This window comes from Prionailurus bengalensis, chromosome D3 (assembly GCF_016509475.1).
Source record: "Prionailurus bengalensis isolate Pbe53 chromosome D3, Fcat_Pben_1.1_paternal_pri, whole genome shotgun sequence".
NCBI lineage: Eukaryota > Metazoa > Chordata > Mammalia > Carnivora > Felidae > Prionailurus > Prionailurus bengalensis.
This window is the reverse complement of record NC_057356.1, coordinates 86406358-86422370: the sequence shown is the minus strand read 5'-3', so window position 1 is coordinate 86422370 and position 16013 is coordinate 86406358. Positions and strand designations below refer to the sequence as shown.

The following is a 16013-nucleotide window of genomic DNA, read 5'->3' as shown; positions in this document are numbered from 1 at the left end:
TGTTGAAAATGTTCCAAGTATGTGAAACAAAATGCTTAATGTAGTCCTTAGTGACAATTCACTAACACAATCTATTCTCTAGCTAGCAGGACATGATTAGGGTTGATGTTAATCTTTTGATTCTTTTCCTGTAAAACTCTGCCGTGCAGCAAGTCTTACATTAAATTTCCAAGTCAGTGAGGTCACCTGCTAACCTTTTGGTAGAAAACAAGCCAATGCTCCTGGGCTGTATTGTCATCTTTTGGTTTTAAAAGACCTCCGAACTATACTGTTTAAAATTCTTATACACCCATGAGTCATTTATTTTTCTGCTTGGGAGGAACTGCCCAGATGCTCAGAAGTAAAACTTTTTCGTGTACTTCAACAAACCTCATGGCAGTGACTTCAAAAAAGCATAGTTCTCATGGTGTCATGACAGAGAGATTGAAATTTACTTTTTCACGATTAAAGCCTGTGAGCAAAGTTTACATATGAGGGTCCATGGTGACCCTTTAGACAGACATCCTCAATCTTCAGGTTGGTGTTGGCGGGGGGGGGGGGGTTCCATGAAGCTACTGGGGGGATAGCCTGAGGTCGGGCGGCAGGTGGGGTGGTGCTTTGGCTTCAGCAGGTGCTTTGAATCCCAAATCCATCCAGGCTAGAGTTGCAAGTGTTTCTTTCTTTGGTGCCCAGACAGGGGCCTCACAGCTTCCCTTTGGACGCCCTGCAAACCCGCCCTCAATATGTATCTTCTGGGCTGAATCTCTGATTTGCCGCCCAGGACATGTTTGCCCAATTCTAGTTCCTTCTTTCGTTGAAACAATTAGCCTTGCTTGGCCAGACTCCAGGACAGGTTTGTCAGGTTGTGTTTTTATCTCTCAGCACAGCTTTCATTCTTTATCGGTGCTTTTCAGCCAAGCAATCTCTTAGCTTATTTTTATCTCCTTCGCTTCCTCTACCTTTTATCTGCACTTTAAATGAAGGACAGGAAATGGCAATAGTGTGGAGGGGGCTTGTGAAGATCACGGATTTCCCTCACTGGGTGGCCTTGCTGCTTCTGATAGGTCCTGGTAAGATCCAGATGATTGTATCGGAAATGCCAGCCTGATGAAGTCATTTCCCCCCTCCCCACCTCGCCCCACCCCCGTGTTAGTTTGCTAGAACTGTCCAGACAAGAGACCGCAGGCTGGGTGGTTTGAGCAGCAGAAGTGGTCTGGAGCTGGAAGCCGGAGACCGTGTTGTCTGCAGCGGTGGCTCCTTCTGAGGCTGGCGGGGGGTGGGGAGTCTGCCCCGGGCCTCTCTCCTCACTTCTGGGGGTCTCCTGCCATCGTTGGCATTCCTCAGTTTGTGGACACCGTACCTTGATCTCCGCCTTCATCTCCAAACGATATTCTCCCTGTGTGCATGCCCATGTGCAGTCGGCCCTTTTAGAAGGACACCTGTCATGTGGAATGAGGGGCCCGCCCCGCTGTGGTGTGACCTCATCTTAACTAATTACCTCTGCAGTGACCCCGTTCCCAAATAAGATCACATGCTGAGGTGCTGCAGTCAGGATGGCAATCTATGAATTTTTTCTGGGGGTGGGGTGGGGGGAGACACAGTTCAACCCTTCCCCCCGCCCCGCCCCAAACATCACCTGGGTGCATTTCCAGCTTTTTAGAGAAATGCCATCCCCACGACTCTCGTTGCCGTCTGCACTTGAAACGATCGCGGGGCGGGGAGTTTCGGGGCGGTCAGGGGTGTCCTGGGCCAGCCTGGTCCAGGCTGATGGCTCCTGTTTCTTTTCTGCCTGGAGCTGCTCGACAGGGCAGCTCAACGCCCACCACGTCTGCCTTTGCGGGTTTTTGTCTGTCACGGGGCAGAGCTGTGAGGGGGGCAGAGCCCCACTTGGGAACCTCAGCCCCTCTCCTGCCCCGCCTGCCCCGTGAGCTGCCAAAGTGCCATTTCTCTGCTCTCCGGACCTCTCTGCCTGCTTCAGCTGGGACTTTGCGTGTCTATTTCTTTGGCCTACTTCCCCCCGCCCCCAATTTTTCTTTATTTAAAAAAATGTATTTATGTATTATTGAGGTAAAATATAACACGCTATTCATTTCAGGTGTACGACCCAGCGATTTGATAGATATATGAAGAAATGATGACTTCAGTAAGTCTAGTTAGCAGCTGTCACCCTACACAGTAATAAAATTTTATATTTTCTTTGAGGAGAACTTTGAGGATGTAATCCCTTAACGAGTGCTTGCAGATTTTTTAGATCTTTGTCTCAGATCACTTTAAATACTTCCTTAGTCATCAAGTAGTAGACATTTTACTTTGCACCTAATTTTTTTTTTAAGTTTATATATTTTGAGAGAGAGAGAGAGAGAGAGAGACAGAGAACACAAGCAGGGGAAGAACAGAGAGAGCGGGAGAGAGAGAGGATCCCAAGCAGGCTCCACACTGTCGGCACAGCGTCCAATGTGGGTTTCGACCTCACAAACTGAGATCGTGATCTGAGCAGAAATCAAGAGTTGGACGCTTAGCCTACTGAGCCACCCAGGCGCCCCTTATGTTGCATTTAAATGGATCCTTTATATTTGAGAGTTTGTAGAAAACTTCTCTATTGAGGACATGCGTGGTCTAGGCACAGTTGGGAATATGTGAAGCTACCACTGTTACCACTTCTAATTAGCTCAAGTAATGGTAATGCTCCTGCAGATAGCTTGGGGCAATTCTGGCTGTTTAATTTTTAGCCTATTTTAAACATCATAAGAGCAAGTTATTGTCTTGTGCTTTAGAACCCTGGAGAGAGGTCTGACGGAGAGCAGGGGCTGTGGATTTGGACTGCACATACGACGCGGTTGAAAATTGCAAGGAGGGGCAATCTGCCCCTGCGATCACCAGGGGCAGAGAGTGGAGGGGGACAAGTGTTGGAATCTTGGGGGAGAACAACGTTTTAAAAGGCCAGCAGAGAAAAAAGGACCCTGAATAAGTCTATGGAGGAAGGTCGGAAAGGAGAGAGGACAACAGAAATGTGCAGGGTCACAGAAGGCAAAGAGTGTCCAGGAGGACATAGCATCTAGGACTCAGGGTCAGGAACAGGCATGGCTTGCACTGTTGGAGGATGTGGCTTGATGTGTGGAACCAGGAGAAATGAGGCAGAGTCGGGAGCAGTGAATTCCTTCCGGAAATTTGAATGAATACAGGAGAAGAGAGGAGGATTGGACAGCACCACAGTTTCCAAACTTGGTTTTCAGGGATCGGGGAGATCCTATTGGGAGCTGAGGAGTTTCGTGTTTGTCCTCTTTCCATGGATTGCTTGCCAAGGGGTCATTTGACATGTTTCTCTGCTCTTTGTAGTTCTGTAAGTTGGTGGTTAGGTGTAGAGGCTTGAGCAGAGTCAGACTGGATTATTTGGGGGAGGCGACTGCCCCCAGTGCGGCATCATGGAGACATGAATGGTCTTTTGTGAATTTGCAGACATTGATGGTCATTGCCTGGAACAGTTAATTCATTCAGGGATTACACATATGATTTCGAGCACATTTCTCACTATGAGAGGTTTTATGGAGGTAACTTCCCCTCCCCCCAGTCAGTAGGTACACCCTGCATATCGGCTGCAAGATGAAATTATAAGTCAGTTTCTTTATTCAAAAATTATATACCGACTTCTCTGCTCTATGCCAAGTACTGTTCTAGGTCCCAAGTATAGAGTGGTGTATAAAGGTCTATACCAAAGGTCTGGGCTTCTGAAGCTTATAGTGAACAGAGTAAGGGTCTTGTGAAATTGATGAGTGATATTGTAGTGCTGTTCAAACTGCACACAGGGCCACTACCTACTGAGGGTGGTGAAGGAGAAGAGATTAGCGGCCACAGATGTGATGGTGGCCTGGGGCAGTCGTATGAGGCACCAGCATACCCTGAAGTATCTGGGTACCCAGGCATCGAGTGGTACTTGGAAAAGGTGATGAAGCACTGAGATAAATTGAAAAATAATCTATCCTGTCAGAAAAATCATATACACAGTACAGAGAATCTCTCATCATATTATTTTGTGATTAAATCACATAAAAACAACACACAGATCAATTTATTAGAACAGACGAAATCCTGTGCCCTGATAACAGCCAGCGCTGGTGAGAGTGTGACAGGAAGGGAGGTCTCATTCGTTGCTGGTGGGCGTGTAAGATGGGGCAGCCACGTTGGAAGTCAGCTTGTCAGTGTCTTACCATACAATCCAGCAATCAGGCTTCTTGACATTTGCCCAGAGGAATTTAAAACTGATGTCCACACAAACTCCTGCACATGGTTGTTTACAGCAGCTTTATTCATAGTTGCCCAAACTCAGAAGCAACTAAGATGTCCTTCAGGAGGTGAATGGATAAGTAAACTGTGGGCCATCCAGACGATGGAATAGTCTTCAATCCCAAAAGGAAATGAGCTATCAAACCATGAAAACACATGGAAGAAGGAAGAATCTTAACTTTTTTTTTAATATCCATTTATTTTTGAGAGAGAGAGAGAGAGAGAGAGCAAGAGTAAGGGATGGGTGGAGAGAGAGGGAGACACAGAATCCAGAATCTGAAGCAGGTTTCAGGTTCTGACCTGTCAGTACAGAGCCCAATGCCAGGCTCGAACCCACAAACCGTGAGGTCATGACCTGAGCCGAAGTTGGATGCTTAAACGACTGAGCCACCCAGGTGCCCCAGCATGTGGGGAAATCTTAAATGCTTATTACTCTGTGAAAGAAACCAATCTGAAAAGGCTACATTCCATATGGTTCCAACTATATGACATTCTAGAAAAGGCTAAACTATGGAGGCAGTAAAACGATCAGTGGTAGCCAAAGGTTGAGGGGAGGGAGGGTTAAATAGAGCACAGAGGATTTTTAGAGATGTGAAAATACTCCAGATGACATAATGGTGGACATGTGTCCTTAGACATCTGTCCAAACTCACAGGATGTACAACACCGAAAGTGAACTCCAGTATAAACTATGGACTCTAGGTGATTATGATGTGACAACATAGGTTCATATTTGGTAAAAAATGTATCATTCTGGTAGGGGATGTTGATAATGGGGATGTGGCGTGTGGGAGGAGGGAGGAAGTATATTGGAAATCTCTACCTTTCTCTCAGTTTTATTGTAACCCTAACCCTGCTCTAAAAAATAATCTTTTAAACAGAACAAACTGTGGTCTATTCTCGGTTTATGCTGAGAATTAATACATAACCAAATAGAAATATAAAGTTAACTGGTGTTCATTATTTTCATTTCTATTATTAAGATTTGAATCTTCCCTATTAACGACAGCATTTTGATCCCTATTTCAAGTAGACGTGCTTTCTAGTTCCAAGCACATCAGGACACCAGGGTCCTCTTGTGTGCGGGGTTTTCGGGTAATTGTTTTCAGGGTCATTTCCTGTCACCTTACATGTGCCATGCTGGAGGATTAGGTGACAAGCAGCAAAGAGCACAGGAGACAAGGGGAGTTCTGCAGACCTCTTGTGAGTCTCAGTTTTCACCTGCCACCAACCAGTGACTCCGGTGGCCAGGACAGGTTAGCTGGAGGTTACTCGGTGCTTCAGCACCACCTGCCTCTGAGCAGGGCCTGTGAGACTGAGCCCCGTCCGTGTCTACTGACAGGTGGGTCTTTACGTAGAGCCTGGGCTCTGGAAACTTCCGGGCTCCTTCAATGACAGCTCCACCAGCCCCTGAGACCTGGCTGGTCAGCAGCGGAGATGGCCTTCATTGCTCTGTGGATTCGTCCTTTGTACAAGTGTAGACACCCCTCAGGGCGGATCCCCCTTTGTACCCAAATCAGCATTACAAGGGTCGCTTCCTGAGAACAGCTGTGGTCACACGGGCAGATGAAGCTCCCGAGATGGGTGGAGGGAGGTGCCACAAAGGAAGACAACCAGATGGCAGGCGTGTCTGCACTGAAGACAGATAATATAAGAGCTCAGGGCTGGCCTGCCTCTGTTTCCCCATGGTCTCGCACGCCTCACAGAAAAATGTGTCCCTTTTTCTTTCTTTTCATTTCTTTTATGTTCTTGACATTTTCCAGCACCATGTGCTTGTCCTTTTATTTATATTATCTCTCATTTCTTTCTCTTTTCTCGTCACTTCTTGTCCATCTTAATTTCATTTTAGTTTCTCGTTTGTTTGCTTTAAGCTTTTATTTCCTTATTTTTCCCATTTCTTTTTTTAAAAACTAAAAAAAAACTTTTTTAACGTTTACTCAGTTTTGAGAGAGTGCAAGCAGGGGAGGGGCAGAGAGCTAGGGGGACACAGAATCCGAAGCAGCTCCAGGCTCTGAGTGGTCAGTACAGGGCCCGATGCGGAGCTCGAACTCACGGACTGTGAGATCATGACCCGAGCCAAACTCGGATGCTTAACCAACTGTACCACCCAGGCGCCCCTTGTTTTTCCCATTGCTTGTGAATTTTCTCCCATTTCTTCTGCCCCGCCCCCCCCCCCATTCTTGTGGTGGCTTTTTACTTAGAGATAACATGCTTCTTACTGTGTGCTTATTATGTGGGTAAAGTGTTAACTTTGATAAACAGTTGTATGATTACAAATTGAAAAACTGGAATGCTGTGTGGTTTTCTCTTTTCAACAACATTTTGACACATGGAACCACTTGTTGAAGAAAAGAAGCTGCCTTTTGGTGGAAATGAAACTGTTATAGACATAGTATTCTAGTTTCATATGGACAGCAAATCTTGCTGTGTTTTAGACTCAGTATCTTCTTTCAAGTGTGGTTTCTCCTCTCCTTTCCTGTTCCTCTTCTTTTCTTTTGTTTCTTTTTTGAGAGAGAGTGAGGGCAAGTGAGGGAGAGGGGCAGAGGGAGAGAGAGAGAACCCTAAGCAGGCTCCACACTCAGTGTGGAGCCCAATATGGGGCTCAATCCCATGACCTGGGATTAGAAATCAAAAATCAAGAGTCAGATGCTCAAGCAACTGAGCCACCCAGGTGCCCCCACTTCCTTTTCTTCCTCCCCTCCCCTCTCCTCCCCTCCCCTCTCCTCTCCTCTCCTCTCTTCTCCTCTCCTCTCCTCTCCTCTCCTCTCCTCTCCTCTCCTCTCCTCTTCTCTCCTCTCCTCTCGTCTCTTACAACTGGTAGTCAAGAAGGTGGCCCAGAACTACTGATTTGGATATCTGGTGAATATTTGCTGAGTGCTCTGCTGGGTTTTTCAACTATGGTGGAAGGAAGAAATATTGAAGGACTTCCTTGGTACCCAGGAATCTAAATCACATGTGGACCCTTACTCTATGTATGCATAAGACATATCTGGAAAATATATATATTATATTTATATATCTGAAAAAAAAACTTTATGCATGTATTTATTCAATGGTCATCTTTTCAATGACCATTAAAAATCTTAGCATGACTACAATCTGGATACAATGTTTGAGTCAGCAGCCCAGCATTTCTGCAGAATAGTCTTGTGAAATTCAGCCTCTTGATAAGATCGCTGCCGAGGAAAGCACTAGTGGTTTTTATTATGTTTCTTGTTATATGGTTAACCATGTAAAACTTAAGGGACTATGTGTGAACAAGAATATCCTCCTCTTTATTTATTTACTAGCCTCTTTCAAAAGTCTTTTTCTTACAAAAAATGTGTCCTAAAGATATCATTTATAGCTGATGAACCTGTTAAATAACATCGCCATTCCTTTCGATAGAACTTTAAGGGTAGGTTGCACCTTCACACCCCAAAATCTGAGGTCCTAAGTGTAATCATTTGCTTCTTGTTTTCAGATGATTTCGAGATAGCTGTGCCCTCAGATAGCCACATGGTCTCAGAACCTGGAAAAAATATCACACTCTCCTGTGAGCTTCCAACAAAGTGGCCAGTACAACAAATTACCTGGGAAAAGATCCAGCCCCACCAGATTGACCTCTTGACCAGCTGCAACTTGTCCCAAGGGAAAATCTATACTTCAAAGTGCCAAAGATGGGTGTCGAGTGACTGTAGTCCGGGAATGACCAGCACCTTCATCACCATGCCCCAGGCCGTGGTCTCTGACTCAGGGCTCTACCGCTGTGGTTTCAGTGCCGGAACGGGAGAAAATGAAACCTTTGTGAGGAGGTTGACTGTAACTGATGGTAAGTACGTGATGCATGTCTTCGAGTGTTAAAACTGGAGAAGGCCAACCACTGGATTGGTTTCTGTTGTCTTTGTCATGACTGTTGTTCAAAATATTAAAAAAAAAATTTTTTTTGCATTTATTCATGTTTGAGAGACAGAAATAGAGCATGAGTGGGAGAGGAGAGCTAGAGAGGGAGACACAGAATCCGAAGCAGGCTCCAGGCTCTGAGCTGTCAGCACAGAGCCCGACGCGGGGCTCGAACTCACGGACCGTGAGACCATGACCTGAGCTGAAGTCGGACACTCAACTGACTGAGCCACCCAGTCGCCCCCAAAATATTTTTTAATGATTGAGTTTCGGTAAATGTCAGTTTTTGAATCTTAGTATTTGCTTCTTCTTTACCTTGTGAATCCATCAATTACATATTTAACGATTACAAACCTTTCCAATTTCTCGATCTGCCACATTCCTGAAATTAAAAGAAAAATTTAGTAAGTCTGAAAAGTACTGCAAGTCTCAGTTTGTATAACTTTTATGTTTTTCCAACTGCATTACAACTTTATAATGGTGGTGACTACGTTTCTAAATCCTCGTGTGTCCTCCGCAGTAACAAAATGGTGTTGGATTGGTATTTGCTGAGTCAGTGTTGAGTGGAATTTAATAAATGTTTGACAATGTTACTACTTTGCCAGCTCAGGGCTTTAATTCCTTCCATTGTTTTCAGCCCCCAGAGCAGCAACAGACTAGCCTTAGGACCTCTTCCTCTAAATCGTATTTCTTTTGTATTAGTAATTTGTCTCCTGTGTCGTAATGAGGCCCTCATTTTTTAAGCTGCAGGCCCCACAAAACCTGTGTGAGAGTAAGAAAAAGTGACTTTTCACTTCCTGAAGTACAAATACAGAGAGGCCTACATAGAAGTCTGGATGGAGGGCAGCGTTTACCTCCTCTCAGGCTCTCTCAGTTATGCCTCTGGGCGAGTTTCATAGCAGAGGAACATGTCAGAAAAAATTATTTTTGCTGGTGACAGAAATTGTATTTCACCTTTCCTTTCCTTTCCTTTCCTTTCCTTCCTCCCTCCCTCCTTCCTTTCCTTCCTTCCTTTCCCTTCCTTCCTTCCTTCCTTCCTTCCTTCCTTCCTTCCTTCCTTCTTCCCTCCCTCCCTCCTTCCTTCCCTTCCCTTCCCTTCCCTTCCCTTCCCTTCCCTTCCCACTCCCTTTCTTTCATGTGCTTCCAGCCAGCTCATGTGCCTTGGCTTGTGTGGAGACTTTTAGAGCCAAGGTTCCCTGGGATTTATTTGGCTGTCCCTTTATAGACTCTGCTTATACTGCAGACTGCTGTTTATTCCTGCGTTGGAAAAGAAGAAGAACAGAGTTTGTACACACAGCAGCCTCCAGTGCTGCCACTACAGCAGCTGTGTGTGCCGAGGAGGACATTTGCCAAAGGACAGCACTTTCTCATAATCACCTTGGACCACGTGGAAACTTCTTTGCTTCTCTGATGACAGTGAGGGCTGTGGGCGAGGCAGAGCTTGTTCTTAGAACCTCATGCAGGAGCACCTGGGTGGCTCTGTCTGTTGAGCGTCTGACTCTTGATTTCTGCTTGGGTCATGATCTCACCATCCGTGAGATCGAGCCCTGTGTCAGGCTCTGTGTTGGTAATGCTGAGTCTGCTTGGGATTCTGTCCCACTTTCTCTCTCTGTGCCTCACCATCGCCCCGTCCCCCACCCCCTCTCTCAAAAGAAACATTAACAAAAGAGAACTTGATGCAAAAGAGGGTTGATGGAGTATGTGGGGGAGAAATGTTAACAGTTTCTTCATTTTAAATGTTGACTCCATTCCTTCAGGCACAAATACAAAATATTTCTTACCTTAAAAAAACTTGTATTACAGAAATGTTTTTTAAACCTGAAGAAGAAACACACACACACACACACACACACACACACAATCATTACTCTTCTCTCAGAGACTAAGGCAAGGAAAAGTTCTATTCAGAAAAATATCATAAAGAACATTTCTCAAACACATAGGAAATAAGATCTTCTCTGCCATATGTTGAAAAAAATAATTATAAACATCTTAAATCATAGAAAAAATAGAGGTAATACATTTTAGGAGATACAGTTATTTCACTTTTACTAATTAATAAAAACGTCTTTCACTCATCCAAATATGACTAAGTGTCGTGCACAAAACTATAACATAAGCGATCAACGGTGTTGAAAATGAAGGTGACTGAAAGTCATGGCCAATATTGTTAGTTCCACGTGTTTTGAACACTTGCAAAATGGCTGTTTGACATTCAATTGGCAGGTTAAAAGAATATCAACAGGGCTCATTAGTAAAAAGTTAAAATTGATGGAAAATGCCAGCTGATGACCCTATATTTTGGTTTAATTTGATTTTAAAATAAATGTAAGTGAATATTGAAAATTAAAAAAAAATCGGATGGAAAGCAAAATAGCTCACTTACATCTGCTCTGATGTGATTTGATTATTTCAAGTCTTGAGGCTGTTTGGTCAAAAATCAATGTAGGGATTAAAGCAGAGAGACAGGTATAAGATGTGGAGCAGATTTAATTTATTTCAACTGTCAAGGGAAAGGTGATTGTGACACAAATTTTATAAACTGCTATGCATCCTTTTGTTGGCTCCCATCAACTTCTTTTATAGGATGCAAAGGAGAGATTTTCATGACTGTCATATTCTACACACACACACACACACACACACACACACACACACACGCAGGGCTCTCCCCTGATTTTCGCGTGTGTGTGTTCATCTTCAGACAAGCACCGAGTACTCAGAGGTCAGACACAATGCCAACCAGTGTGCCATATATACAGTTCTTTTTTTAAGTTTTTTTTTAATTTTTTTTTTTAACGTTTATTTATTTATTTTTGGGACAGAGAGAGACAGAGCATGAACGGGGGAGGGGCAGAGAGAGAGGGAGACACAGAATCGGAAACAGGCTCCAGGCTCTGAGCTGTCAGCCCAGAGCCTGACGCGGGGCTCGAACTCACAGACTGCGAGATGGTGACCTGGCTGAAGTCGGACGCTTAACCGACTGCGCCACCCAGGCGCCCCTTTTTTTTTTTTTTTAATTTTTTTTTTTAACGTTTATTTATTTATTTTTGGGACAGAGAGAGACCGAGCATGAACAGGGGAGGGGCAGAGAGAGAGGGAGACACAGAATCGGAAACAGGCTCCAGGCTCTGAGCTGTCAGCCCAGAGCCTGACGCGAGTTTTTTTTTTAATTTTTTAAGTTTTTATTTATTATTTTTTTAACTTGTTTTATTTTTTATTTTTAAAAATTTACATCCAAATTAGTTAGCATATAGTGCACCAATGATTTCAGGAGTAGATTCCTTAATGCCCCTTCCCTATTTAGCCCATCCCCCCTCCCAAACCCCCTCTAGTAACCCTGTTTGTTCTTCATATTTATGAGTCTCTTCTGTTTTGTCCCCCTCCCTGTTTTTATATTATTTTTGTTTCCCTTCCCTTATGTTCATCTGTTTTGTCTCTTAAAGTACTCATCTGAGTGAAGTCATATGATTTTTGTCTTTCTCTGACTGACTAATTTCACTTAGCATAATACCCTCCAGTTCCATCCATGTAGTTGCCAGTGGCAAAATTTCCTTCTTTTTGATTGACAAGTAATACTCGATTGTGTATATATACCACATCTTCTTTATCCATTCATCCATCAATGGACATTTGGGCTCTTTCCATACTTCTGCTATTGTCGATAGTGCTGCTATAAACATGGGGGTGCATGTGCCCCTTTGAAACAGCACACCTGTATCCCTTGGATAAATACCTGGGAGTGCAATTGCTGGGTCGTAGGGTAGTTGTATTTTTAATTTTGGGGGGACCCTCCATACTGTGTTCCAGAGTGGCTGCACCAGCTTGCATTCCCACAGTTCTTTTTCTAAATGCCCATTTATTTATTTTTTGAGAGAGAGAGAGAGAGAGAGAGAGAGAGAGAGAGAAAGGGAGAGAGTCCCAAGCAGGCTCTGCAGCAGCTGCACAGAGCCTGACACGGGGCTCAACCTCACAAACCATGAGATCATGACCTGGGCTGAAATCAAGAGTCAGATGCTTAACCGACTGAGTCATGCTGATGTCCCATCCAGTTCTTGATATATTTTGAACAGAGGGAGAACATGGCAGAAGCATGGGCTGAACCCGAATTTCCTATTGACTATTCTTTGCTAAGTGGAAATAAATGTTTGTGTCCTGTCCTTTGCACTCAGGACCTGAGAAGTAGTTTGAAATATCTCCAGACTGGCTTTTCTGAATTTGAAACTTGTCTAGAGCATGGGGCAAGGAACAGGGGGAAATGTGTCTTTACTGATGGTGACCAAGATTATTTTGGGCCCTTTATGTCTTCTAGATTGTCATTAGTCACGAGAAAAGCATTTCAGTTTCACCAAAAGAATTTGTGAAGCTGTTTAATATTAACCAAGTGATGTTCAGCCTACTATTGTTTCAGCCGAGCTTACTGGTTATAAAAGGAACGAGGATCAAAGAAATGACATGAGCTCTCTCAGAAGGTTTCCGGAGGAGACAAGTTTTGAACAAACTTCTGTTCGCCACTGCCGAACAGTGTTGTTACTCGTGGGTTTGTCCAATCCTCCTCTGCCAATGAGGCCACTCAGCGGAACCACCAAGTTTCAACCGATGATCAGAGCAGAGAACAGAGACAAAACAGGGTATAGGAAGTAACACAAAATATGCACAGGAACGGGGGAGGAGGGACGAGGAAGTTGTGTGTGCATGACTGCAACCAACTGACTAGGTTGGTACAGAGATTTTGAGTTGGGGGTTAATATCATCAGTATCAATTAGGTGATAACTTGGTGTGATTCTGGGTCTCATGTAAGAGCAATGACAGCCATTATTGATTCTTGACCAAAATAGCAAAAAATGATATTCAAGGAAGTGTAAGTGAAATCACTGAGTACAGAATCAAAAAGAGAAATGTGAGACAGAGGAAACCAGCTGCCACTCAGGGCACGAATATTTACGTTCTCGTACTGAGCTACCACAAGCTGGGTCTTTGGGCACAAAAAGGAGCCCACTCCAAGCAGACAGATTTCAAATGGTGCCTCTCTGGGCAGGCAAATTAGGAAAAGGTACCCCTTCCCCCAGGCTGGTCAAGACCCCAAAGCTGGTACACAGGCTTGGTGGGGGGCCACAGGCCCCTTACGCTTCTTGGCTGGGACAAGGCGGCCTGGACGAGGGCAGAGGGCTAGTCTGGTTGGAATGTCAGCTTGTACCTTCCATGGCCTTGCTAGTCATTCACACTTTCTTACCTTCCCTCTTCCCAACCAACCTACTAATTTTCACCCCATTTACCTCCTTTCCGTTAGGATTTTTGTCAGATCTCTTCCATGTTCACAACTTTTCCACATTAGCCCCAAATGGCTTCCCTGCTGTTGAACTATGAAACATTTTGAATTTCTCAAACTTTTATAACTCTGGAATTTATACCTTTGAGTCACTCAATAATTGCACCTGTTTGCGACGGGTCCAGACACTTAGGGTAGGAAATTACTTGAGGTTTGGGATTATGGCATCTTTGTCAAAATATCTTTCCAGAAGATTTTCAATATATGTTCTTGACTGATTCTTTGTATGTTAATATTTTTTATATATTCTAGTATATGTCTCTATATTTTAACATATTCTAAAACATGTCCATTTTATTTTCAAGTTTTGTAGCTAGATTATTTCTAGCTACACTGAAACATTTGAGGTTTAATTGCTGATCAGAGAAACCTAAACTCTGAGGAGATCCGTTGCAATACTCGAGGAGAAAACTTGCAGGAAATTTGTTTACATTTATGTCTTTCAAAAAATCTATTTCCTTTAATAGGAAAGTTTAGTTTTCTTGTTTTGCATGTTTTGTATAAATGGTGCATAATTGCGTCACTGGACCTGGTGGGTGTGGCTTGCAAATGAAAATGACAGAAACATTCACTGGGAAATCATGGGGCCACAGCCAAGGGAATCCTCCCATGTTTCTTCAGTGAGGTGGAGGGTTGACCAAGAGGCAGGAGCATAGAGGAATAGGTACTGTAGGTTACAAATCTTGCCTGCACACAGCTTGGTGGAGTTTCCTGACTGTGGGACTCTGTTCCCAAGTTGGCTGGAAGAACAAGGAGGAAGAGAAATAAACTTGGTTTATTTCTTTGGCCTTTACTTTCTGCTAAAAGACAACCAGTTTGCTCCCAGGTGATTTGATTCCTGAACAGTTTCGGCTTGTAGACAAGAGAATTTTTTTTTAGGGGTCCATTTATCCAGAACCTTCTGTCCATCCCTGTGAATTCATGATAGATGTGAATACTGTAGGCATGGGGGTTGTCTGAGCCGAGATGTCCTGGAATGCCAGATACGTTTATTTCCATGACATAGTGTTATGAACTTCAGCTTTTGAATATCTTCACCTACATAGAAAATAACATTTCTGACAGTTCCTTTATATAATTAGAACCACAGCAAAAGAATTCAAGAGCACTGGTGTCACTGCTCACAAGTTAAAATAGCCTCTGCTGAAATGGATCAACTCCAATTTTCAGCTCAGTTAAGTTTTTAAAATTCTGGATGATAGCTGGATATCCAGACAAGACATACTGTTTCCAGCATCACAAGTGAGATGATTGCTCAATCATGGCCTATTATGTCTCTGTGTCTTTATGGATACCTCTGCCCAAGTCAGTTCTTTTAGGAGACATTGCATTAAAAAAAAAAAAAAGGTAGATAACCAGTTAGTTTGTTTTGTAAACCCCAGGTATTGATTTATTCATCATTCCTAATGCACAAAATCCTGGAATGTTTGCCTGCAGTCGTTTTTTGTATACATACCATATTTGTATAGATAAACAAGATAGCAAATTTGAATAATAATAATGACAAGTTAGCATCAGAGAGAAAGAAATGCCGAAAGACCTCATGTTAAGTTGATCTGATGACACTGTTACACAGAAGCATTGTTGGGTGTATGCTCCTACCTCATGCACGTTTACTTGCTTTACACGACTGTAAATTAGAAAGTACCTAATCCTAGGAACTACTTTTCTTTAAGTGATCTTTATCCTCACCTGAATTTCAAGCAATTTTCACAAAGTTTCCCACTCCCTAGCAACTTAGAGCACAGAGAAGAATTCAAGTTCAGACAAACGTACTGATTTTCTTCCTACTTAAAATCCCTGTCCAGAGACCTGCCTAATGACTCTTAACTGCAAAACAGACATTTATACACTTATGTCACGCGTGGGATTTTTTTTTTTTTTTTTAAGCATCTGGGAATTGTGAACAGCTTGTGGTTGTCCCTGAGAGCCTTATTAGGGACTGAACATAGATGATTGTGTGAAGTTTTCCCCAAAGGCAAATGGAAAATTACTTAAAATTAAAAAAATAAATAAATAAAGGTCTTCATGTGAGACCAATGGCATTTCATTCGTAATAGTGATTCCAGCTTTAAGTGTTACGATTCAATTAGTCAGGTAACTACTAGCAACTTCCACTGAAGTATTTCAAAGATGCACTGAGCTGACTCTTGACAAATATTGACATACACTAGGTGACCGAATAGGTTTGCAGAGGACTGTGTTATTTGAAAGGCCAGGAAATGGAGAATACACATAGATCTGTCATTTGTAGAGACACATCTTTGATCCTCAACTGATATCTTAGAAGTTATTTACACTCCAGTGATTCAGAGACTTTTTAAAATTGAAATATAGTAGACATACAGCATTCTATTAGTTTCAGGTGTACATCATATTGGTCCAACGATTATACACATTATGAAATGCTCATGACAGTAAGTGTAGGTACCCTCAGTCACCATGCAAAATTATTATATTATTATTGACTATATTCCCTATGCTGCACATTTCATTGCATGACATTTATTTTATAATTGGAAGTTTGTACCTCTTAATCCC

General features: G+C 43.2%; 1 protein-coding gene across 1 annotated transcript in view; it reads left to right on the top strand.

Annotated features, from left to right (window-relative positions):
- CD226 (CD226 molecule) overlaps positions 1 to 16013 on the top strand; it is an 81633-nt gene that overhangs the window by 45143 nt on the left and 20477 nt on the right. The window contains exon 4 of the mRNA XM_043559070.1: positions 7724 to 8071. Coding sequence (XP_043415005.1) covers positions 7724 to 8071 — 348 coding nt within the window. The remainder of the gene's footprint in view (positions 1 to 7723; positions 8072 to 16013) is intronic.